Source organism: Salvelinus alpinus, chromosome 7 (assembly GCF_045679555.1).
Source record: "Salvelinus alpinus chromosome 7, SLU_Salpinus.1, whole genome shotgun sequence".
Classification (NCBI taxonomy): domain Eukaryota; kingdom Metazoa; phylum Chordata; class Actinopteri; order Salmoniformes; family Salmonidae; genus Salvelinus; species Salvelinus alpinus.
Window position 1 is genome coordinate 84313839 of NC_092092.1, and position 27446 is coordinate 84341284.

General features: G+C 47.0%; 1 protein-coding gene across 2 annotated transcripts in view; it reads right to left on the minus strand.

Annotated features, from left to right (window-relative positions):
• LOC139581791 (catenin alpha-1-like) overlaps nucleotides 1-27446 on the minus strand; it is a 246011-nt gene that overhangs the window by 177990 nt on the left and 40575 nt on the right. For both annotated transcript variants that reach the window (XM_071411967.1, XM_071411966.1), the window contains exon 8: nucleotides 12119-12322. In XM_071411967.1, coding sequence (XP_071268068.1) covers nucleotides 12119-12322 — 204 coding nt within the window. The remainder of the gene's footprint in view (nucleotides 1-12118; nucleotides 12323-27446) is intronic.

The window sequence follows — 27446 nt, forward strand, 5'->3', positions numbered from 1 at the left end:
TCTCTCAAGAGATGTTTGCTCAGGTTCAAGTCCGGGTTCTGGCTGGGCCACTGAAGGACATAGAGAGACTCGTCCCGAAGTCACTCCTGTGTTGGCGGTGCTCTTAGGGTCGTTGTACTGTTGTAAGGTTAACCTTCGCCCCAGGCTGAGGTCCTGAACAGGTTTTTATTAAGGATCTCTGTACTTTGCTCAGTTAATCTTTCCCTCGATCCTGACTAGTCACCCAGTCTCTTCCGCTGAAAAACATCCCCACAGCATGATGCTGCCACCACTATGCTCCACGGTAGGGATGGTGCCAGGTTTCCTCCAGATGTGACACTTGGCATTCAGGCCAAAAAGTTAAATCTTAGTTTCATCAGACCAGAGAATCTTGTTTCTCATGGTCTGAGTGTCCTTTAGGTGCCTTTTGGCAAACTCCAAGCGGGCTGTCATGTGCCTTTTGCTGAGGAGTGGCTTCCATCTGGCCACTCTACCATAAAGGCCTGATTGGTGGAGTGCTGTAGAGATGGTTGTCCTTCTGGAAGGTTCTACCATCTCCACAGAGGAACTCTAGAGCTCTGTCTGAGTGACCATCAGGTTCTTGGTCACCTCCCTGACCAAGGCCCTCCTCCCCCGATTGCTCAGTTTGGCCAGCTCTAGGAAGAGTCTTGGTGGTTCCAAACTTCTTCCATTTAAGAATGATGGAGGCCACTGTGTTCTTGGGGACCATCAATGATGCAGAATTGTTTTTGTACCCTTCCCCAGATCTGTGCCTCGACACGATCCTGTCTCGGAGCTCTACGGAAATTCCTGGCTTGGTTTTTGCTCTGACAATCACTGTCAACTGTGGGACCTTATATAGACAGGTGTGTGCCTTTCCAAATCATGTCCAATCAATGTAATGTACTACAGGTGGACTCCAATCAAGTTGTAGAAACATCTCAAGGATGATCAATGTAAACCGGATGCACCTGAGCTCAATTTTGAGTCGCATAGCAAAGGGTCTGAATACTTACGTAAATACAGTATTTTTTTTTTTTAATACAAACATTTCTGAAAACGTGTTTTCACTGTGATTATGGGGAATATTGTGTAGATTGATGAGGAAATGTTATTTAATACATTACAGCCTAATTTTAAATTGTAACAAAATGTGGAACAAGTCAAGGGGTCTGAATACTTTCCAAATGCACTGTATGTCACTGCTCGTCCTCGCTGGTCTGTTTCCTTTATCAGACCAGCTGAGCAGCCAATCCCGTCAGATCTGCTCTCCATCGCAACGATGATGGCCTCAATATTCTAAAGACGTGTGTTCCACAGAGACGTGCAGGGGGACAGAGCGGGGAGGAAGGCCCAGTGGAGGGGAAAAGTTGTTTCGAAAAGGAGCCTGAGACGTTGCTTTGGATGACTATGGCCCTGAAATAATGTGTCAGAGCCCTGCATCGCTGCCTGAGCAATACGGTGACTGAGACGTAGGGAGACGGGGAAAGGACATGTCTGTATAGAGAAGGAATGTCGACAAGACACCTTTAAGTGACATATGGTTTGGTATCATTCATTCATTCAGGATACAAGTAGAACACAATCTGAGCAGCACCACAGAACAGGTAATTACCACTGTACAATCAGATTAGCATGTACCAAGCGATCATAGGCTGTGTCCCAAATAGCACCCTACTCCCATACAGGCTATAGTCAACAGTCGTCCACTATGAAGGGAATAGGGTGCCGTGTAGGACTCAGCCACGGTCATGAAGGATGGACAGGGAGAAGGGCACAAGATGAGACTGAAGGACAGATTATGAAGAGGGGAACCCCTTAGGCTCGTTCCATCCTCCCTGGTGAGAGACGGTCAGTAAGTGATAGGCTGAGCTCCGGCCGGGGCCAATTCCCTCCTCCCATTACAGACACAAGGACAATTCAGGAGCACCACTTTAAAAAAAAAGGTAATACGTAGCTATCACACATCACGCAGCTCACATTGATTCAATCATTCAAGCCTGGTGAAGGGTAATATCTATTGAGCCCATTGACCTTATATTGAGTTCTTTTGCTACCGTTGTGGTCATCTTTATCCATCGTATATTTCTGTCTTGATATGGTATCAGTTGAATGGTGATCCGGTGACAGTAGCTAGCACTAAGGAAGAGGAGACCCGTAGGAGGACGGTGGCCAACTGTCTGGATGGCTACAGAGCCAGACCCGTAGGAGGACGGTGGCCAACTGTCTGGATGGCTACAGAGCCAGACCCGTAGGAGGACGGTGGCCAACTGTCTGGATGGCTACAGAGCCAGACCCGTAGGAGGACGGTGGCCAACTGTCTGGATGGCTACAGAGCCAGACCCGTAGGAGGACGGTGGCCAACTGTCTGGATGGCTACAGAGCCAGACCCGTAGGAGGACGGTGGCTAACTGTGGATGCAGAGCCAGACCCAGGGCTGAGTGACGTAGACTCCAGCCAAACATCAGGCTACACTACACAGTGACTGCAGCAAGTGTAAAGGCGACCATGAAAACAAAATATAATATATCTAACTGGGGGTGAGATTGGAGCAGTGAGGAGAGGAGGAGACGTGACAGTCTGGTTGGAGCAGTGAGGAGAGGAGGAGACGTGACAGTCTGGTTGGAGCAGTGAGAGGAGAGGAGAAGACGTGACAGTCTGGTTGGAGCAGTGAGGAGAGGAGAAGACGTGACAGTCTGGTTGGAGCAGTGAAAGGAGAGGAGAAGACGTGACAGTCTGGTTGGAGCAGTGAGGAGAGGAGAAGACGTGACAGTCTGGTTGGAGCAGTGAGGAGAGGAGAAGACGTGACAGTCTGGTTGGAGCAGTGAGGAGAGGAGAAGACGTGACAGTCTGGTTGGAGCAGTGAGGAGAGGAGAAGACGTGACAGTCTGGTTGGAGCAGTGAAAGGAGAGGAGAAGACGTGACAGTCTGGTTGGAGCAGTGAGAGGAGAGGAGAAGACGTGACAGTCTGGTTGGAGCAGTGAGAGGAGAGGAGAAGACGTGACAGTCTGGTTGGAGCAGTGAAAGGAGAGGAGAAGACGTGACAGTCTGGTTGGAGCAGTGAAAGGAGAGGAGGAGACGTGACAGTCTGGTTGGAGCAGTGAGAGGAGAGGAGAAGACGTGACAGTCTGGTTGGAGCAGTGAGAGGAGAGGAGAAGACGTGACAGTCTGGTTGGAGCAGTAAGAGGAGAGGAGAAGACGTGACAGTCTGGTTGGAGCAGTGAGGAGAGGAGAAGACGTGACAGTCTGGTTGGAGCAGTGAGGAGAGAAGACACTAGAAATCCAACGTCATTTGTAACAGCGAAAGGAGGACTGTTATCAAAGGCCTTTTCGTAAAAACAAGGATTTTTCTGCCATTGAGTTTATTTTCTCTCTCGGGTCGCCTTAGTCCAAACAGTCCAAACAGTGGAAAAATGTTTCAATAAATTGTTGGGTTGGGAAAAACGCTCTTGGTGTAAACAAACAACTAAAACCAGACAAATGTAGAAAAAAAATTGACACATACATACATAGACTGAACAAAAATGTAAACGTAATATTCAAAAATGTTTAAGATTTTTACTGAATTACATTTCATATGAGGAAATCAGTCAATTGAAATAAATTCATTAGGCCCTAATCTATGGATTTCACATGACTGGGAATACAGATACGCATCTGTAGGTCAAAGACATGGTCAAAAAACAAAAAAAAGTAGGGGCATGAATTAGAAAACCAGTCAGTAACTGGTGTGACCACCATTTGGATATGGGCGCCAACTGGAACACGCTGTTGTACACGGTGATCCAGAGCATCCCAAACATGCTTATTTAACATCTGACCCAAAACGGTTCAGGTGTTAAACCGTCCAAAGCCCGAGCAGCAACAAACACCAGAAAAATGGAACAAAGATGGTAGATAGCCGATATGAAATAAGACATTATTGTAGCAATACAACCTCTGCCTGACGGTAAGAAATAAGACATTATTGTAGCAATACAACCTCTGCCTGACGGTAAGAAATAAGACATTATTGTAGCATAGGACAAAAACATCTATTCCACTGTTCAATTACAGGGAGGAGGGGAGAGAGCGAGGAGGAGGAGGGGAGAGAGCGAGGAGGAGGAGGGGAGAGAGCGAGGAGGAGGAGGGGAGAGAGCGAGGAGGAGGAGGGGAGAGAGCGAGGAGGAGGAGGGGAGAGAGCAAGGAGGAGGGGAGAGAGCAAGGAGGAGGGGAGAGAGCGAGGAGGAGGAGGAGAGAAGGAGAGGGGAGAGAAAGAAAGGGAAAGAGAACAGATTAAGAGAGTGTGTCAGAGCATGAGCGGTTGACAGACATAGCCTGAATCTCAAACCATACACTTGGCCCCTAAAGGGCTCTTCACAGTGATTTCACAGTGGCTGTGTAGTCTTTAAGCCCTTTATCGAGTGGCCACTTGCTGTTGTGTTCGATAGTGATCACTCAAGCCTGCAAGTGTTTTAGCCTAAATTTATATTGACACTAGGCACACTCAACATCCCAACTGCTACTTGTCAATATTCCCAAATTCTAAATCCATTTGCGTACCTCGTCTCCCCCGCAATAAGTCTTATCGCCTGAAACGCTCGTTATGAAGCAATAGACAGTGATAAAGTCGTAAAAAAAAACGACTACTCCTGCAATAAATATGTGCAAGTACACAGAGTACACTAAACATTAGGAACACCATACCTCATTCAAAAGGCACTTCAATCTTTTGTCTTGCCCATTCAACCTTCTGAACGGTGTTAAGGAATGTTTTAAGGAATAAAAATATATATTGTTAACCTGTCTCCTCCCCTTCATCTACATTGATTGATGTGGATTTAACAAGTGACATCAATAAGGGATCATATCTTTCACCTGGATTCACCTGGTCAGTGTCATCCTATGTCATGTTCTTAATACTCAGTGTATATCGGTCGCCAGTGATTTCAGTCAGCTGGTTGTAGCTTGGTGTAGCCTGCTAGCTAGCGTCACTGACAAACACAGGGATGACATTGTGGCTAGCGTTACCTAAGGATGTTGGACACGGCACTGAAATACATCATGTAGCTTGTCACGTTAGGCTAGTTTGACCGCCCGTTGATAGAGTTGTCAGTCAGTCCGGATTTCAGTAGGCTTCCAAAGCACCAATCACTACGTTGTAACGTTGGGTCAGCTAAACACGCAGCAGCAGACTCGATAATGTACCGACTCGGGACAGGGCAGGCTGTAAGCTGCTCCATTAAAAACTTGTTCATTGGGATAAAATAATGTTTTATTGGGATAAAATAATGTTTCTACAGTAGCTAGCTAAGTAGCTAGCTTACGGAAGGAGCTTTGTACTAAGTGTTGCACCCGCTGGTTGGTTTGTTAGCTTCTCTAACGTTTCATATGAAGTGACTGGCTCAGCCTCAGCTAGCAAGTTATTGTTTTCGTGAACATGATCAAACTTCAAAAATACAAGATAGATGTAGATCGAGATGTAAAAATAAAAATTTAAAATTCATTTTTTAATAATAAAAAAAAAACACCACACAACTAAGACCACAAGATTAAACTTTAAAAAAAAAAGTGATTTCTTGATATATATTCGGACCATTTGAGGGTGACGTAGCGGTGATTTGTTGCTCGGTAACTAGGATGCCCACTCGATTACAAGGCTTCCGAAGGTCACGGTGGAGACTTTGATGACCCGGGTAACTAGCGTTTGACTTGTGAACGGCTCATATCGAGTGATCAAAGTCTCTCTGCCACATCAGTCAGTCTTTACCGTTCTTTAGTTGTTCCCTCAGGGAGCTGGGAGTGTAGCTACAGCAGCCAGCCAACCAGACAACTTTCTACCTTCTCATTATGGAAATACACTACAGCTGCATTTAAAAAGGATTAGCAGAGAGAGAGAGAGAGAGATCCTACCCGGATTACATGGGGACATCAGAGGCTAGGGTAACATCACTCCTGATAAGGCTGAACTTTCTCCAGACAGCAAACTGTTGGAAATCAGGAAAAGGTTCTCTGTGCATTACAATTTAGAGACTCGCAGTGACATAAAAAGTCTAGATCAGAGTATGTGAGCGGAGCTGGAGCGGAGCTGGGGAGCTGGAGCGGAGCGAAGAGCGAAGAGCGAAGCTGGAGCGGAGAGTGGAGTGAAGAGTGGAGCGAAGAGTGGAGCGAAGAGCGGAGCGAAGAGAAGAGCAGAGCGAAGCGAAGAGTGGAGCGTCCCCAACTTGACTGGAGCGCAGAGCAAGTTTCCTAAAGGCTGGAGAGTCAATGTCGCTTCTGTAGCGCTCACTTTACAAGCTCAGGGCATGCCCGGCCCAGCATGCATTTGTAGTCTACTTGTAGTCTAATAGCCCCTTGCTTTAGCTACTGTCATGGAGCTCACTACATATTTTCATAAAGAAACTGATCAAATATACAGCTGCTAAATCAAGGTGATTTATAAAAATGAGGACAAAGACTGGGTGTGGTGATGTAGTGTTCACAACTAACAACTAAAAATCATTGTGGATTCTGAAAAGACACGGACCCTGAAAGCATGATGTACTATGTGCACATGCTAACAAAAAGAAACGAGGTGAGTAGCTAGCTGTGTCATCTATAGGATACCATTGATCTGGTTCCAATAGGCCTTACATTAACTCAAGGAGTTTAACGTTTTGATATGATTATTTTGACAAAAACCTTAAGGCGTACTTATAAATTTAAAATTAATAATAAACTCTGCATCCCTGCCTGGCAAAATTGGCCCGAAGGGTGTTTAGCATCCCCAGTGGCTCTCCAGACACCATGCCGAGAGGGCAGTCTCCCCTGCTGGCCTGCTCTCCAGACACCATGCCGAGAGGGCAGTCTCCCCTGCTCGCCAGACACCATGCCGAGAGGGCAGTCTCCCCTGCTGGCCTGCTCCCCAGACACCATGCCGGGAGGGCAGTCTCCCCTGCTGGCCTGCTCTCCAGACACCATGCCGGGAGGGCAGTCTCCGCTGCTGGCCTGTTCTCCAGACACCATGCCGAGAGGGCAGTCTCCCCTGCTGGCCTGCTCTCCAGACACCATGCCGAGAGGCCTGCTCTCCAGACACCATGCCGAGAGGGCAGTCTCCCCTGCTGGCCTGCTCTCCAGACACCATGCCGAGAGGGCAGTCTCCGCTGCTGGCCTGCTCTCCAGACACCATGCCGGGAGGGCAGTCTCCGCTGCTGGCCTGCTCTCCAGACACCATGCCGGGAGGGCAGTCTCCCCTGCTGGCCTGCTCTCCAGACACCATGCCGAGAGGGCAGTCTCCGCTGCTGGCCTGCTCTCCAGACACCATGCCGAGAGGGCAGTCTCCCCTGCTGGCCTGCTCTCCAGACACCATGCCGAGAGGGCAGTCTCCGCTGCTGGCCTGCTCTCCAGACACCATGCCGAGAGGGCAGTCTCCTCTGCTGGCCTGCTCTCCAGACACCATGCCGAGAGGGCAGTCTCCGCTGCTGGCCTGCTCTCCAGACACCATGCCGGGAGGGCAGTCTCCCCTGCTGGCCTGCTCTCCAGACACCATGCCGAGAGGGCAGTCTCCCCTGCTCGCCAGACACCATGCCGAGAGGGCAGTCTCCCCTGCTCGCCAGACACCATGCCGAGAGGGCAGTCTCCCCTGCTGGCCTGCTCCCCAGACACCATGCCGGGAGGGCAGTCTCCCCTGCTGGCCTGCTCTCCAGACACCATGCCGGGAGGGCAGTCTCCGCTGCTGGCCTGTTCTCCAGACACCATGCCGAGAGGGCAGTCTCCCCTGCTGGCCTGCTCTCCAGACACCATGCCGAGAGGCCTGCTCTCCAGACACCATGCCGAGAGGGCAGTCTCCCCTGCTGGCCTGCTCTCCAGACACCATGCCGAGAGGGCAGTCTCCCCTGCTGGCCTGCTCTCCAGACACCATGCCGGGAGGGCAGTCTCCGCTGCTGGCCTGCTCTCCAGACACCATGCCGGGAGGGCAGTCTCCCCTGCTGGCCTGCTCTCCAGACACCATGCCGAGAGGCCTGCTCTCCAGACACCATGCCGAGAGGGCAGTCTCCCCTGCTGGCCTGCTCTCCAGACACCATGCCGAGAGGGCAGTCTCCCCTGCTGGCCTGCTCTCCAGACACCATGCCGAGAGGGCAGTCTCCCCTGCTGGCCTGCTCTCCAGACACCATGCCGGGAGGGCAGTCTCCGCTGCTGGCCTGCTCTCCAGACACCATGCCGGGAGGGCAGTCTCCCCTGCTGGCCTGCTCTCCAGACACCATGCCGAGAGGCCTGCTCTCCAGACACCATGCCGAGAGGGCAGTCTCCCCTGCTGGCCTGCTCTCCAGACACCATGCCGAGAGGGCAGTCTCCCCTGCTGGCCTGCTCTCCAGACACCATGCCGAGAGGGCAGTCTCCGCTGCTGGCCTGCTCTCCAGACACCATGCCGAGAGGGCAGTCTCCCCTGCTGGCCTGCTCTCCAGACACCATGCCGAGAGGGCAGTCTCCGCTGCTGGCCTGCTCTCCAGACACCATGCCGAGAGGGCAGTCTCCTCTGCTGGCCTGCTCTCCAGACACCATGCCGAGAGGGCAGTCTCCGCTGCTGGCCTGCTCTCCAGACACCATGCCGGGAGGGTAGTCTCCCCTGCTGGCCTGCTCTCCAGACACCATGCCGGGAGGGCAGTCTCCTCTGCTGGCCTGCTCTCCAGACACCATGCCGAGAGGGCAGTCTCCCCTGCTGGCCTGCTCTCCAGACACCATGCCGAGAGGGCAGTCTCCGCTGCTGGCCTGCTCTCCAGACACCGTCACATGAGCCTGAAGCCATAGACTACGGCAAAAAACTTGTGTTTCTAAAAGTGAATTCAAACCTAAGGCATTTTGTTTAAATTTAATTCTAAGTCAAAGCTTACATACTCAATTCATAGACTAATGAAATAATACAACGAAATGTTTAAAATGCTGAGCACTTATTTTCCTGCCAGCCTAGTGTAATGCACTCCCAAATGCGTCACAATGCATCTCTTTGTAGGCTATAGCATTGAAACAGATTTATAATGAACACCCCCCTCCAAAAAAAATATATATAATAATTATTGATCCTTCTTAGGCTACCTGTCGGACTCCTGACCTATTTGGAGTGTTTATTTGCTATTGAAAACAACATGTAGTCTATGTCAAATGATGACCACTTCTTAGTCACCTTTTCATGTTGTTCATTAAAATACTTTTCATTTAATATCTTCAAAACTAAAATGGTAGGTCCAAGTAGTCACTAAAGTTGGTTCCATGATTCCCGTTCCATGATTCCCGTTCCATGATTCCCGTTCCATGATTTCCGTTCCATGATTTCCGTTCCATGATTTCCGTTCCATGATTTCCGTTCCATGATTTCCGACCACTCAACTCAGCTCACATATTCTGGTCTAGACCATGCTTTTTTGCTTGACTTCAGTGCAGCTTTGGACAATATCAATCACAGTCTGCTGCAGGGGGGAAACGTGTGTTACGGCTATACACTTTATGGCTTTGTTCTAATGGAAGCATCTCCAACATAATCGAGGTAGAATCAGGGATTCCCCAGGGCAGCTGTCTAGGGCCCATTACTTTAAAAAAAAATCTTTACTAATGACATGCCACTGGCTTTGAGTAAATAACTCAGCACTAAACATGTCAGCTACTACTGCGACTGAAATGATTGCGGCACTTAAAGAGCTGCAGTTAGTTTCAGAATGGGTGGAAAGGAATACGTCAGTCCTAGATATATATAAAAGAAGAAAAAAAAACTAGGACAAATCATTCACTAAACCTCAACTAAATCTGAATAATGTGGTAATTGAGCAAGTTGAGGTGACTAAACTGCTTGGAATAACCCTAGAGTGTAAACTGTCAGGGTCAAAACATGTTGACTCAACAGTAGCTAAGACCGGGAGAAGTCTGTCCATAATAAAGCGCTGCTCTGCCTTAACAAGGCAGGTCCTAGTTAAGGCAGAGCAGCGCTTTATTATGGACAGACTTCTCTGTCCCACCTAGACTACTGTTCAGTCGTGTGATCAGGACTCCTCACATCCCCCTCTAACCCGGGTCTCCTCCCCCATCCCAGGCCAGCGTCACACAGACACGGACACATTTCCTCTTTTTCCTATACAAACATGTAGAAGCATTTATCAAGCGATTAGCGAACAAGAATGTCTTGGTCTCACAATAAATTGGCCTCCTGAAATCTATTAATCATTCAATAGACCCCATTATTCTCCCAGAATGATAAATCCACCATTTTAGTCCTAGCCTAGATTGGGTTAATTTATTGGTTGCTTAGACAAGAACATGGTCTCTGATATCAACATTGTTTAGTGCATTCATGCTGACTTGCGTGTTTTGCTTAAGTTAAAGGTTAAGGGGTAGAAGAGTTGAGAAAGGACTGTCTGGTAATCTCTAAGGGTTCTGGAAGGTGGTGTTCCAGAATGCTGGTGGAGATGGCTGAGAACTGATTCTGATTCCATGGTTTTTCATCCTCACCTGTCGATCAGGTGCAGCATGTTTTGACCATGACGGTTTACAATGTAAAACACCAGATAATGCAGAGCAGAATTAGGCTGATAACCCGCTAATGATCAAATCCAGAAAGAGAGACTTTGGGGCGGCAGGGTAGCCTAGTGGTTAGAGCGTTGGACTAGTCACCGAAAGGTTGCAAGTTCAAATCCCCGAGCTGACAAGGTACAAATCTGTCGTTCTGCCCCTGAACAGGCAGTTAACCCAATGTTCCTAGGCCGTCATTGAAAATAAGACTTTGTTCTTAACTGACTTGCCTAGTTAAATAAAGGTAAAATGAAAAATAAAAAATTCTACAACCTAAAAGGAAGCGATTCCCAAACCTTCCATAACAAAGCCATCACCTACAGAGAGATGAACTTAGAGACGAGTCCCCTAAGCAAGCCGGTCCTGGGGCTCTGTTCACAAACACAAACAGACCCCACAGAGCCCCAGGACAGCAACACAATTTGACCCAACCAAATCATGAGAAAACAAAAAGATAATTACTTGACATATTGGAAAGAATTAACTAAGAAACAGAGCAAACTAGAATGCTATTTGGCCCTAAACAGAGAGTACACAGTGGCAGAATACCTGACCACTGTGATTGACCCAAACTTAAGGAAAGCTTTGACTATGTACAGACTCAGTGAGCATAGCCTTGCTATTGAGAAAGGCCGCCGTAGGCAGACCTGGCTATCAAGAGAGGACAGGCTATGTGCACACTGCCAACAACATGAGGTGGAAACTGAGCTGCACTTCCTAACCTCCTGCCCAATGTATGACCATATTAGAGACACGTATTTCCCTACACAGATCCCTTCATTACACAGATCCAAAGAAAACGAAAAAACAAATCCAATTTTGATAAACTCCCATATCTACTGGGTGAAATACCACAGTGTGCCATCACTGCAGCAAGATTTGTGACCTGTTGCCACAAGGGCAACCAGTGAAGAACAAACACCATTGTAAATACAACCAATATTTATGTTCATTTATTTTCCCTTTTGCACATCGTTACAACACTGTATATAGACATGTCTTTTCCTTTAGAACTTTTGTGAGTTTAATGTTTGTTTATGATCTCCTTCACTTGCTTTGGCAATGTTAACATATGTTCCCCATGCCAATAAAGCCCCTTGAATTGAGAGATGGAGAGGTGACAGAGCAACTGTGTGTGAATGTGATGACTGGTTCATTGCCTCAAGGAGAGAGATGGGTAGAGGACTAGAGAGAGAGAAAATGAAGAGCAAGAGAGAGATGAGACTCCTACCTGTTTATGTAGCAGAGAGAGCGAGAGAGTGAGAGAGAGAGATGAGACTCCTACCTGTCTATGTAGTGAGTTAGTAGCAGAGAGAGAGATGAGACTCCTACCTGTCTATGTAGTGAGTTAGTAGCAGAGAGAGAGAGATGAGACTCCTACCTGTCTATGTAGTGAGTTAGTAGCAGAGAGAGAGAGATGAGACTCCTACCTGTATGTAGTGAGTTAGTAGCAGAGAGAGAGAGATGAGACTCCTACCTGTATGTAGTGAGTTAGTAGCAGAGAGAGAGAGATGAGACTCCTACCTGTCTATGTAGTGAGTTAGTAGCAGAGAGAGAGAGATGAGACTCCTACCTGTCTATGTAGTGAGTTAGTAGCAGAGAGAGATGAGAAGAAGAGACTTACATTGCCCATATACTCAGACAGCAGGTCCTGCAGTGCCTGACGGACAGAGTTGCACTCGGCCACGATGCGCTCGCGCCGGTCATCACGGGTGCAGGACGAGTCGGCCATGAGGGCGGCGCCACTGATGATGCTCTCCAAGCGCTCCTCCAGAGACGGGCGGAAACGCTCCTCACTAAACGCCAGGGGGTCCACGATGATCTGCTTCTGTTGGGTTAGAAAACAGAGCGAGAGTTAGAAAACAGAGCGAGCGAGAAAGACGAGATGGAGTCAGACAGGAGAGACTGATGGATAGAGTTGGGCAGGAGAGAGAGAGAGAGGACAGACCTTCTGTTAACCCTGCAGGGAAGTTTGACATCTAAACTGTCTGTCTTTTCAAAGACCCAGAAGCCTCACAGACCAAGACCTATATAGTTAGACCACATCCCAAATAGCACCCTACTCCCTAGGTAGCGCACTCCTTTGGACCAGGGCACATAGGCCTCTGGTCAAAAGTAGTGCCCTACTCAGGCAATAGGCTGCCATTTGGGATACCATCGTGGTGTGAGGCCCAGAGGAATGGGGGGGGGGCGCGAGAGAGATCTGCGCGAGAGAGATCTGTCTGAGCACTGACATGGAGAAGACGACAACAAAACAGCTACTGTGGTGGATGGGTTGAGTTCCCACCTCGCTATGCAAGTGTCCCATCCTACCCTGGGGGCCACAAGTACTGCTGCTGTTCTACCTGATAACTGCATCCCCTGGGTGTCTAAACCAATCCCTGATTAGAGGGGAAGAATGCACATTTAAAAAGCAGTGGAACTATTTATATGGTGCCATTTAGGGCTCCCGCCCACCCAGCGACCCCGGGGCTCCCGACCGCGTAGCGACCCCGGGGCTCCCGACCCGCCCAGCGACCCGGAGGAGACCGGTTTTTAAGCTTTTTTTGTAAAGTCCATGCCCCGATGAAATGAGACTGTTCTGAAGGCACTGACCATTTTTCTCGCCCTAGCAGAACTGGATAGGATGTTTATATGTTAGAGAGCGACTTCAACTGCGTTGCTGGCAAGAATTTACGCTTTTTTTTGCAAACGTTTACTGACGCCGGCCATATTCAACAGGTGTTGGGCGTTAGTAAATTCAACACAGTTATTCTGCGCTCTGGCACACTGCACCTGAAATCAGAGTAGATAGACATAGCTAGTAAAAATTTTTACTAAGTTTATAAGTTGTCGCAGTGAATTGTTTAATTGCATAGTGGTGTCTTTTCGTGAAGACGTGTCTAGCTAGCTAGGTAAACAATGAACCATAATCCCAACTCATGACGTTACTGGCTTGCTTGAATCTGCAGGTTGCTAACAAACCAAATTCAGTGTTAGCTAGCTAGCTAAAAAAATGTTTACGTTCAAACACCTCTCCTGTGAAGTACTGACCCGCAACATACGCCTAGTTTCCTGAAACAAGTCACATATGGAAATCAAATGTTTTATAAAGCACTTTTTACATCAACAGATGTCAATATAGGCCTTGCATACCATAGTATAAATAGCAGCCTATTTATGCTAAAGCCATGTTTCAAGAAATACATATTAACAAACTTGTAAGCTTGTATCTGTAAATACTAATAAAATTGTTAAAGGGCCTAGTTGGTTTAGCCACAGAAAAAGTCAACAACCTTCCCGCTAGCCATGATTGGCTGTGATAATAAGTGGGCTGGACATGCCCGAGAGATGAGTTCTGATTGGTTTCTGTCTATAATATGAGCGGGTCAGTATGTGATAATTGTGGCAATTCTTTCTAACTTTTAATAAAGATATCACGTAGTAGAACTGCATCCGTGTTGCTCTCCACTTTCTGGACGGCCGAGTTTTGAAATCAGTGGAGTATGATCGCTAAGGAGATATATATACTCCGAGTTTTGAAATCAGTGGAGTATGATCGCTAAGGAGATGGAGAAAACACCTATATCCAGATCTATAGTTACCACGACAACATGAATGTATTTATTTTTATTTTTTACAGTACTGTTTCTAGTGCAGAGACTCAATAGGGAATTGCATAGCATTGTTAAGGGTAGCAATACTGTATTGACACAGCTATCCCACGACCAAGTTTAAATGTCATTTTCCAATACAGTCTGTTACAAAGAGGCTATATCACAACAACTGAGATGAGGGTAACATAAGAGGTTTCAGATTGTCGAGGGAGAGTGGACAGGAGTCACTTCAGCGCCAGATGAGCCTATGAATATAAACTCAGCAACAAAAAAAATAAAATGCCCTCACTGTCAACTGTGTTTATGTTCAGCAAACTTAACATGAGTAAATATTTGTATGAACATTAGATTCAACAGACAAATTAAACAAGTTTCACAGACATGTGACTAACAGAAATTGAATAATGTGTCCCTGAACAAAGGCGGGGTCGAAATCAAAAGTCAGTATTTGGTGTGGCCACCAGCTGCATTAAGTCCTGCAGTGCATCTCCTCCTCATGGACTGCACCAGACTGGCCAGTTCTTGCTGTGAGATGTTACCCTACTCTTCCACCAAGGCGCCTGCAAGTTCCCGGACATTTCTGGGGGGGAATGGCCCTAGCCCTCACCCTCCAATCCAACAGGTCCCAGACGTACTCAGTGGGATTGAGATCCGGGCTCTTCGCTGGCCATGGCAGAACACTGACATTCCTGTTTTGCAGGAAATCACACACAGAACCAGAAGTATGACTGGTGGCATTGTCATGCTGGAGGGTCATGTCAGGATGAGCCTGCAGGAAGGGTACCACATGAGGGAGGAGGATGTCTTCCCTCATCATTGCAGATTGCCTGCAATGACAAGCTCAGTCCGATGATGCTGTGACACACCGCCCCAGACCATGGCAGACCCTCCACCTCCAAATCAATCCCGCTCCAGAGTACAAGCCTCGGTGAAACGCTCATTCCTTTGACGATAAATGCGAATCCGACCATCACCCCTGGTGAGACAAAACCGTGACTCGTCAGCGAAGAGCACTTTTTGCCAGTCCTGTCTGGTCCAGCGACGGTGGGTTTGTGCCCATAGGCGATGTAGTTGACGGCGATGTCTGGTAATGAACTGCCTTACAACAGGCCTACAAGCCCTCAGTCCCTCTCACCCTATTGCAGACAGTCTGAGCACTGATGGAGGGATTACGTGTTTCTGGTGTAACTCGGGCAGTTGATGTTACCATCTTGTACCTGTCCCGCAGGTGTGATGTGCGTATGTACCGATCCTGTGCAGGTGTTGTTACACGTGGTCTGTCACTGCGAGGACGATCAGCTGTCCCTCCTGTCTCCCTGTAGCGCTGTCTTAGGCGTCTCACAGTACGGACATTGCAATTTATTTCCCTGGCCACATCTGCAGTCCTCATGCCTCCTTGCAGCATGCCTAAGGCACGTTCACGCAGATGAGCAGGGACCATGGGCATCTTTCTTTTGGTGTTTTTCAGAGTCAGTAGAAAGGCCTCTTTATTGTCCTAAGTTTTCATAACTGTGACCTTAATTGCCTACCGTCTGTAAGCTGTTAGTGTCTTAACGACCGTTCCACAGATGCACGTTCATTAATTGTTTATGGTTCATTGAACAAGCATGGGAAACAGTATTTAAACCCTTTTACAATGAAGATCTGTGAAGATATTTGGATTTTTACGAACTATCTTTGAAAGACAGGGTCCTGAGAAAGGGACTTTTCTTTTTTTGCTGAGTTTATAATTGCATATTATTGTTGAGCCATCAGCTTTAACTTCACAGACCGATACCTTTCATCTGAGCCACTGAGTGAGTGGGATCGCCTCTGTACTCTTAGAGGGCTCATACTGTAGTAACCTTCTCATATCTTCTCTCATCCTTCTGAAATAGTTACATGTGATACGGGGTCAGAGCTGCTCTAAGGAGGTGGGGGGGGGGGTTGTTTACGTGTGATGTTATGGGGTCAGAGCTGCTCTAAGGAGGTGGGGGGGGGGGTTGTTTACGTGTGATGTTATGGGGTCAGCTGCTCTGAGGAGGTGGGGGGGGGGTTGTTTACGTGTGATGTTATGGGGTCAGAGCTGCTCTGAGGAGGTGGGGGGGGGGTTGTTTACGTGTGATGTTATGGGGTCAGCTGCTCTAAGGAGGTGGGGGGGGGGTTGTTTACGTGTGATGTTATGGGGTCAGCTGCTCTAAGGAGGTGGGGGGGGGGGTTGTTTACGTGTGATGTTATGGGGTCAGCTGCTCTAAGGAGGTGGGGGGGGGGGTTGTTTACGTGTGATGTTATGGGGTCAGCTGCTCTGAGGAGGTGGGATTGGGGTTATACACAGCAAAGTCATTATCAACAAAGAAAGGTTTACATAGACCTACACTATGGAGCTGTTAGTTTACACAAATCACTTGTTGGTTAAATAGCCTCCAGGAAAAAAATACAAATGAATATTGTAATGCTATTCCGCAGTCGATATAATTGTTTAGAATTGAACCGTGTAGTTTATTTAAATCAGCTGAATATCAACTGTCGGGTGAAAAAAGTATGTTCTAATAATCCCAGTCACTATGCAAAATGTCTACATGCAACTAATGGTACTGATTGAAAACGAGCAGGATCCCAGCTTTCCAGGGCTGTATGATTGGTTTCTTTTTGTTCGTTTTTTTTAAAAATTGGCAGCGTTTTACAAATCGGAGTGTCTGGCATGACAACAAAAAATGTAACCACTAGATTCACAGCGGCCATTTCAGTGCATAAAAACGGGAAGCCAATATTGACTGTAAAATTCACACAATTACACCATTTATAAATACCCCAAAATCACATGATTTTGTTAATGCCAGAGGGATTTTTTTAGGACATTAAACAAGCAACAATATCATATTTAGTCTGATCTAGCTAATGATTCACCCATCAGGGTAAACGATGCAGAGGGCCAACCCCACGCCTCAGCCGTGTAGCCGCGATGCTGCATCAGGCTACAGGTGACCACGCTTCAGCCGTGTAGCCGCGATGCTGCATCAGGCTACAGGTGACCACACTTCAGCCGTGTAGCCGCGATGCTGCATCAGGCTACAGGTGACCATGCTTCAGCCGTGTAGCCGCGATGCTGCATCAGGCTACAGGTGACCACGCTTCAGCCGTGTACCCGTGATGCTGCATCAGGCTACAGCTGACCACGCTTCAGCCGTGTAGCCGCGATGCTGCATCAGGCTACAGGTGACCATGCTTCAGCCGTGTAGCCGCGATGCTGCATCAGGCTACAGGTGACCACACTTCAGCCGTGTACCCGCGATGCTGCATCAGGCTACAGGTGACCATGCTTCAGCCGTGTAGCCGCGATGCTGCATCAGGCTACAGGTGACCATGTGCTAAAACAGCACACCTGCCTGATAAAATATATTGCTTTTCATCAACATGTTATTGGGCTCATTTCTGGAAGGGAATGTCATTTGAAATGGGTTTAATAAAGGCTACACGTCATCGTTGAGTCAGGGATGGTTGTAGGTTAGTTTTCCAAACAATAAGTAGAAATTAGATTTAATGGCAGGCTATAATATTTTACCTTTATTTAACTAGGCAAGTCAGTGAAGAACAAATTATCATTTACAATGACGGTCTAGGAACAGTGGGTTAACTGCCGTGTTCGGACCTTAGTGCTGCCTTTGATACCATCGATCACCACAATCTTTTGGGGAGATTGGAAACCCAAATTGGTCTACACGGACTAGTTCTGGCCTGGTTTAGAGCTTATCTGTCGGAAAGATATCAGTTTGTCCTCTGACAAATCAACTGTAAATTTCGGTGTTCCTCAAGGTTCCGTTTTGGGACCACTATTGTTTTCACTATATATTTTACCTCTTGGGGATGTCATTCGAAAACATAATGTTAACTTTCACTGCTATGCGGATGACACACAGCTGTACATTTCAATGAAACATGGTGAAGCCCCAAAATTGCCCTCGCTAGAATGGATGGCCGCAAACTTTCTACTTTTAAACTCGGACAAAACAGAGATGCTTGTTCTAGGTCCCAAGAAACAAAGAGATCTTCTGTTGAATCTGACAATTAATCTTGATGGTTGTACAATCGTCTCAAATAAAACTGAAGGACCTCTGCGTTACTCTGGACCCTGATCTCTCTTTTGACAAACATATCAAGACTGTTTCAAGGACAGCTTTTGTCCATCTACATAACATTGTAAAAATCTGAAACGTTCTGACCAAGAATGATGCAGAAAAACTAATCCATGCTTTTGTTACTTCTAGGTTAGACTACTGCAATGCTCTACTTTCCGGCTAAAGCACTAAATAAACTTCAGTTAGTGCTAAATACAGCTGCTGGAATCCTGACTAGAACCCCAAAATTTGATCATATTACTCCAGTGCTAGCCACCCTACACTGGCTTCCTGTTAAGGCAAGGGCTGATTTCAAGGTTTTACTGCTAACCTACAAAGCATTACATGGGCTTGCTCCTACCCATCTTTCCGATTTGGTCCTGCCGTACATACCTACACGTACGCTACGGTCACAAGACGCAGGCCTCCTAATTGTCCCTAGAATTTCTAAGCAAACAGCTGGAGGCAGGGCTTTCTCCTATAGAGCTCCATTTTTATGGAATGGTCTGCCTAGCCATGTGAGAGACGCAGACTCGGCCTGAACTTTTAAGTCTTTACTGAAGACTCATCTCTTCAGTGGGTCATACGATTGAGTGTAGTCTGGCCCAGGAGTGTGTAGGTGAACGGAAAGGCTCTGGAGCAACGAACCGCCCTTGCTGTCTCTGCCTGGCCGGTTCCCCTCTCTCCACTGGGATTCTCTGCCTCTAACCCTATTACAGAGGCTGAGTCACTGGCTTACTGGTGCTCTTTCATGCCGTCCCTAGGAGGGGTGTGTCACTTACGTGATCTTCCTGTCTGGGTTGGCGTCCCCCCTTGGGTTGTGCCGTGGCGGAGATCTTTGTGGGCTATACTCAGCCTCGTCTCAGGATGGCAAGTTGGTGGTTGAAGATATCCCTCTAGTGGTGTGGGGGCTGTGCTTTGGCAAAGTGGGTGGGGTTATATCCTTCCTGTTTGGCCCTGTCCGGGGGCATCATCGGATGGGGCCACAGTGTCTCCTGACCCCTCCTGTCTCAGCTTCCAGTATTTATGCTGCAGTAGTTTATGTGTCGGGGGGGGTAGGGTCAGTTTGTTATATCTGGAGTACTTCTCCTGTCTTATCCGGTGTCCTGTGTGAATTTAAGTATGCTCTCTCTAATTCTCTCTCGGAGGTCCTGAGCCCTAGGACCATGCCTGGCATGATGACTCCTTGCTGTCCTCAGTCCACCTGGCCGTGCTGCTGCTCCAGTTTCAACTGTTCTGCCTGCGGCTATGGAACCCTGAACTGTTCACCGGACGTGCTACCTGTCCCAGACCTGCTGTTTTCAACTCTCTAGAGACAGCAGGAGCGGTAGAGATACTCTTAATGATCGGCTATGAAAAGCCAACTGACATTTACTCCTGAGGTGCTGACTTGCTGCACCCTCGACAACTACTGTGATTATTATTATTTGACCATGCTGGTAATTTATGAACATTTGAACATCTTCGCCATGTTTTGTTATAATCTCCACCCGGCACAGCCAGAAGAGGACTGGCCACCCCTCATAGCCTGGTTCCTCTAGGTTTCTTCCTAGGTTTTGGCCTTTCTAGGGACTTTTTCCTTGCCACCGTGCTTCTACACCTGCATTGCTTGCTGTTTGGGGTTTTAGGCTGGGTTTCTATACAGCACTTTGAGATATCAGCAGAAGGGCTATATAAATAAATTTGATTTGATTCAGGGGCAGAATGACAGATTTTTACCTTGTCAGCTCGGGGATTCAATCTTGCAACCTTTCGGTTACAAGTCCAACGCTCTAACCACTAGGCTACCTGCCTATAAAAGGTACTGGCCCACACTGCAAACAAAATAAAATCACCAACAATTTAAATTCTGCGCACTTAACTTGCTTTCCTGTGATCTTGGCCCAGGCCAGTCATTTTCTCAATTCGGGCAAATAGTTTTAACTTGGTACAAGCCCTGAGATTAAGGTGGCACGGAGTGAGTCGCTCCAGGCATAAAGGACGAATAGAACGAGAGGAGAGTGAGAGAAATCAATGGTAACCATGTTACAAAAACCCTTCCGTGGCCATATCACCGGTTAAAACAAACTATTCACGTTGCAATTCCAGGTTTATTAGCTAGCCACCCCCCCACACTCCGCCACACCCCCCCACACACACACTGCATCACCCCCCACACGCATACACTGCATCACCCCCCACACGCATACACTGCATCACCCCCCACACGCATACACTGCATCACCCCCCACACGCATACACTGCATCACCCCCCACACGCATACACTGCATCACCCCCCACACGCATACACTGCATCACCCCTCCCCACCCCAGCCACGCACACTCCGCCACCCCCCTCGTCTGACCTCCTCCGTTTGAGTGTCACGTCGCCATGGCAACAGGCCCTCTCTGGGTGTGCGTGTTCGTTTATGACTCACTCCCTGAAAGTTGCCTCGGCAGTGCTTGAAATTAGGCACCTTGGCCCAGAGAGAGAGAGGGAACTGGTCTGGAATGAAATGCAGAGGCGCTGTGATCTTAAATAGAAAGAGAGGGGGGGGAACTAAAACTGTATGGTCACCAGGAAATTACTGATGTACAAGATCTGCGGTGATGCTGCTGCTATGATGATGCTAATAACCCGCTGCTTCTGCTCTGGTCTCACTCCCCTCTTTCTTATCCTCCCCATCTCACGTGTCCTCTTCATCTTTCATGTATCTGCCTCTTTTGATACACACACACACACACACACACACACACACACACCATCTGTGCTGTGGAGCCGCTGCACTTCCTCCCCTGAGCCGTTCTGTTTAGAACCACAGCACCTCTGCTCCTCCTTCCCAGCTCGCCTTTCCCACTCCTCCTCTTCTCTGCAGGCTGAGACACACCAGAGAACGACCCATCAATCAACCAGAGCCAGGTTAAGACCTGTTGGAGTGGTGTTGCCACTGACCAGCCTGCTAGCCACCGGAGAAGGAGACCTGATGGAGTGGTGTTGCCACTGACCAGCCTGCTAGCCACCGGAGAAGGAGACCTGATGGAGTGGTGTTGCCACTGACCAGCCTGCTAGCCACCGGAGAAGGAGACCTGATGGAGTGGTGTTGCCACTGACCAGCCTGCTAGCCACCGGAGAAGGAGACCTGATGGAGTGGTGTTGCCACTGACCAGCCTGCTAGCCACCGGAGAAGGAGACCTGATGGAGTGGTGTTGCCACTGACCAGCCTGCTAGCCACCGGAGAAGGAGACCTGATGGAGTGGTGTTGCCACTGACCAGCCTGCTAGCCACCGGAGAAGGAGACCTGATGGAGTGGTGTTGCCACAGACCAGCCTGCTAGCCACCGGAGAAGGAGACCTGATGGAGTGGTGTTGCCACTGACCAGCCTGCTAGCCACCGGAGAAGGAGACCTGATGGAGTGGTGTTCCCACTGACCAGCCTGCTAGCCACCAGGAGAAGGAGACCTGATGGAGTGGTGTTGCCACTGACCAGCCTGCTAGCCACCAGGAGAAGGAGACCTGATGGAGTGGTGTTGCCACTGACCAGCCTGCTAGCCACCGGAGAAGGAGACCTGATGGAGTGGTGTTGCCACTGACCAGCCTGCTAGCCACCGGAGAAGGAGACCTGATGGAGTGGTGTTGCCACTGACCAGCCTGCTAGCCACCAGGAGAAGGAGACCTGATGGAGTGGTGTTGCTACTGACCAGCCTGCTAGCCACCAGGAGAAGGAGACCTGATGCAGTGGTGTTGCCACTGACCAGCCTGCTAGCCACCAGGAGAAGGAGACCTGATGGAGTGGTGTTGCCACTGACCAGCCTGCTAGCCACCAGGAGAAGGAGATCTGATGCAGTGGTGTTGCCCCTACAGTTGTGACATTACAGGAGGCTTCAAGAGCTACCCCATACAGTTGTGATATTACAGAATGTTGTAATGACAATTCAAGATCATGCAGAAACTATTGGCCAAACTAAATACGTACATACAGTTGAAGTCAAACGTTTACTTGCACTTAGGTTGGAGTCATTAAAACTCGTTTTTCAACCACTCCACACATTTCTTGTTAACAAACTAGTTTTGGCAAGTCGGTTAGGACATCTACTTTGGGCATCATTTTTCCAACAATTGCTTACAGACAGATTATTTAATTTATATTTCACTGTATCACAATTCCAGTGGGTCAGAAGTTTACATACACTTAGTTGACTGTGCCTTTAAACAGCTTGGAAAATTACAGAAAATGTTGTCATGGCTTTAGAAGCTTCTGATCGGCTAATTGACATAATTTGAGTCAATTGGAGGTGTACCTGTGGATGTATTTCAAGGCCTACCTTCAAACTCAGTGCCTCTTCACTTGACATCATGGGAAAATCAAAAGAAATCAGTCAAGACCCCAATTGTTCCTTGGGAGCAATTTTCAAACGCATGAAGGTACCACGTTCATCTGTACAAACAATAGTACGCAAGTATAAACACCATGGGACCACGTAGCGGTCATACCGCTCAGGAAGGAAACGCGTTCTGTCTCCTAGAGATTAATGTACTTTGGTGCGAAAAGTGCAAATCAATCCTAGAACAACAGCAAAGAACCCTGTGAAGATGCTGGAGGAAACAGATACAAAATAATCTATATCCACAGTAAAACGAGTCCTATATCGACATAACCTGAAAGGCCACTCAGCAAGGAAGAAGCCACTACTCCAAAACCGCCATTAAAAAGCCAGACTACGGTTTGCAACTGCACATGGGGACAAAGATCTTAGTTTTTGGAGATATGTCCTCTGGTCTGATGAAACAAAAATAGAACTGTTTGGGCATAATGACCATCGTTATGTTTGGAGGAAAAGGGGGTATGCTTGCAAGCCGAAGAACACCATCCCAACCGTGAAGCACGGGGGTGGCAGCATCATGTTGTGGGGGTGCTTTGCTGCAGGAGGGACTGGTGCACTTCAAAATAGATGGCATCATGAGGGAGGAAAATGATGTGGATATATTGAAGCAACAACTCAAGACATCAGTCAGGAAGTTAAAGCTTGGTCACAAATGGGTCTTCCAGATGGACAATGACCCCAAGCATACTTCCAAAGTTGTGGGAAAATGGCTTAAGGACAACAAAGTCAAGGTATTAGAGTGGCGATCGAAGCCCTGACCTCAATCTCATAGAAAATGTGTGGGAAGAACTGAAAAAGCAAGGAGGCCTACAAACCTGACTCAGTTACACCAGCTCTGTCAGGAAGAATGGGCCAAAATTCACCCAACGTATTGTGGGAAGCTTGTGGAAGGCTACCCGAAACATTTGACCCAAGTTAAACAATTTAAAGGATATGCTACCAAATACTAATTGAGTATGTCAACTTCCGACCCACTGGGAATGTGACGAAAGAAATAAAAGCTGAAATAAATCACTCTACTATTATTTCTGACATTTCACATTCTTTAAATAAAGTGGTGATCCTAACTGACCTAAGACAGGGCATTTTTACTAGGATGAAATGTCAGGAATTGTGAAAAACTGAGTTTAAATGCATTTGGCTAAGGTGTATGTAAACTTCTGACTTCAAATGTACATAAATAAAGTGTGTGGACGCCCATTCAAATTAATGGATTTGGCTATTTCAGCCACACCCGATGCTGACAGGAATATAAAATCGAGAACACAGCCATGCAATCTCAATACACAAACATTGGCAGTAGAATGGCCTTACTGAAGAGCTCAGTCAGTATATCAAATGTCTGCCATACTAGAGCTGCCCCGGTCAACTATAAGTGCTGTTATTGTGAAGTGGAAACGTCTAGGAGCAACAACGGCTCAGCCACAAAGTGGCAGGACACATAAGCTCACAGAACGGGACGGTCAAGTGCTGACGCGTGTAAAAATCATCTGTCCTTGGTTGCAACACTCACTACAGAGTTCCAAAAATGCCTTCAAGCAACATCAGCACAAGAACTGTGTCGGGAGCTTCATGAAATGGGTTTCCATGGCAGAGCAGCCGCACACAAGCCTAAGACCACCGCGCAATGCCAAGCGTCGGCTGGAGTGGTGTAAAGCTTGTCGCCATTGGACTCTGGAGCAGTTGAAATGCTTTATATGGAAAAATGCATACCGCTACACCATCTGGGAGTCCGACGGACAAATCTGGGATCAGTGGAAGTCAGGAGAAGGCTACCTGCCTGAATGCATAGTGCCAACTGTAAAGTTTGGTGGAGGAGGAATAATGGTCTGGGGCTGTTTTTCATGGTTCTGGCTAGGCTCCTGAGTTCCAGTGAAGGGAAATCTTAACACTACAGCATACAATGACATTCTAGACGCTTCTGTGCTTCCAACTGTGTCAACAGCTTGGGGAAGGCCCTTTCCTGTTTCAGCGTGACAATGCCCCCGTCCACAAAGCGAGGTCCATACAGAAATGGTTTGTCGAGATCGGTGTGGAAGAACTTGACTGGCCTGCACAGAAGCCCTGACCTGAACCCCATCGAACACCTTTGGAATGAATTGTAACGCCGACTGCGAGCCTAATCGCCCAACATCATTGCCCAACATCATTGCCCGACCTCACTAATGGTCTTGTGGCTGAATGGAAGCAATTCCCCGCAACAATGTATTTGTATTTATTATGGATCCCCATTAGTTCCTGCCAAGGCAGCAGCTAATCTTCCTGGGGTCCTGCAAAATTAAAGCAGTTATAGAATACAAATTTAAGAAATACATTACATTCATAAGAGATTTCACAACACTAAGTGTGCCCTCAGGACTCTACACTACTACCACATATCTACAACAAAACCCATGTGTATGTGTGCATAGTGCATATGTTATAGTGTGTGTGTGTATGTATCTATGCCTATGTTTGTCTTGCGTCACAGTCCCCACTGTGCCATAAGGTCTATTTGTATCCATTCATTTGTTTTAATCTAATTATACTGCTCACATAACTTACCTGATGTGGAATAGAGTTCCATGTAGTCATGGCTCTATGTAGTACTGTGTGCCTCCCATAGTCTGTTCTGGACTTGGGGACGGTGAAGAGACCTCTGGTGGCATGTCTTGTGGGGTATGGGTTTCTGACATGTGTGCCAGTAGTTCAAAACAGACAGCTTAGTGCGTTCAACAAGTCAATACCTCTAGTAGGCTTAAATAGAAGATATGGGAAAAAGGAGTGACAATATCATCTGCTATTATCCTCAGTCATTTTCCATCCAGATTGTCATTGTTGATAGACAATTATTTTCACCTCTTCCACTTATTTTATGGAATTCAAAATTGCTTGTCTTTCATAATTTGGTCAGATATACTTGGATGTGCAGTGTCAGCAGTTGTTGTTGGCATGTCATGGATATGTTTGCTAATCTTGCAAATGGAGAAGAAATAAAATCATAATAGTAGCAATATCAGTGGGTTTTGTGATGGATGAGCCATCTGATTCAATGAAGGATGGAGCTGTTTGCCTTTTTGTCCAAAATGTCATTTAATAAGGAGCTCTAAAGCTTTTAACGATCATTCTTTGTGTCATTTATCTTTGTTTCATAGTGTAGTTTATTTATTTTAATTTTAGATTAGTCACATGATTTCTTAATTTGCCAATCAGTTGGGCTGCCAGACTTATTTGCCATAACCCTCAACCATTAAACTTTTCAAATCCTCATCAATCCGAGGGGATTTAACAGTTTTTACAGTCATTTTCTTAAATGGGTGCATGCTTATTAGGAACTGGAGTAAGCAATTTCATAAATATATATGTTTAGTGCAGAATCTGGTTACTCCTCATTACACACCACAGACCAGCAAATACTCTTTACATCAACAACATAGGAATCAATACAAAACTTATTGTATGACCTTTTATACACTATATTATTCGTCCCCGCATTTGGAAATGTGGTTTTCCTAGACATGGCTACTATATTGTGATCACTACATCCAATGGATTTGGATACTGCTTTCAAAACACATCTGTAGCATTAGTAAAGATGTGATCAATACATGATGATTTCATTCCTGTGCTGTTTGTAACTACCCTGGTCGGTTGACTGATATCTAGTGCCTGCAACTTGGTTCAGGTTACAGTTTGAAGCTTGTTCTTGAGTGGGCAGCTTGATGAAAGCCAGTCAATATTTAAACAAATCACCCAGAAAATATACTTCTCTGTTGATATCACATACATAAATCAAGCATTTGACACACGTTATCCAGATACTAACTGTTAGCACTCGGTGGTCTATAGCCAGAATGGGCTTAAGGTGAGGCAGATGAACCTGTAGCCATATTACTTCAACAGTATTTAATATTAGATCGTCTCTAAGCTTTACAGGAATGTGGTTCTGACGAATACAAAACGACCACACCTCCAACTTTAGGATTTCTGTCTTTCATGTAGATGTTATAACCACGTATTGCTACCACTTTATGAAAAAGGTATTATATTATCTAAGTGAGTTGTGAGAATTTGAAAGTCACCTGTTACATGCTAATTATTGACGTCATTAGTTTCTTAAGCGTCACATGTTAAAACACGTGGGTTATTTTAAGCACTTTTCTGGGATGCTTGATTATTTTTTCTTGCTTTTACTGGGAAGGCTTAGGAGAGGTTGACATGCTCAAGTTATTTATATTAGTGCAGGGTGAGCTGTAGACTGCAGACTTCCTACTAGGGCACACCACCTCAGGTTGTAGAACTCTGATTCATAGGCGCATGATTACTGCATACAATAGCTGTAGGATCAGCAGAGGCCTTCAGGGCAGTTAGAGGGACATACATTAGGTTACTTACATTGTGTCTACCAACGCCCCCTGGTATAATGTACATTGGCTGAAGCATTATGACAACTCTGCGTTACAATGGTAGGGATTAACTGAGCTGTGCTTGGGTCATTGACTCAACGCAGCCTTATAATGCAGTGAAAGGATCCAGGAACCCAAATGATTTGGGGTGGATCCCATCCTCCTTATAATACAAGCTTACTTTCCAGAAGGTATCAAAATGGTCAATACATGTTCCACCTACAGAGCTGCAATAGTCTCGTAGCCAGTTATGGAGGGCTAAAAGTCTGCTGAGAAGTTCAATGCCACAATTTAGGCAGAGGGCCAGATATTATGGGGTGTCTCTGTTAGAGTAGTGACCCAATCAGTTCTTTAAAATCAATCTTCAGCTGTTCTGAGCTGCCCTTCATAATGTCATTGAATCCCACGTGAACTACGATAGACTCAATTTCCTGATGCGGACTTAGAAAAGTTTGGGAGCAGTTTATTGAAGTCCTGGACAGGCACACATATACTCTTGAGAGAGAAAAAGCCAT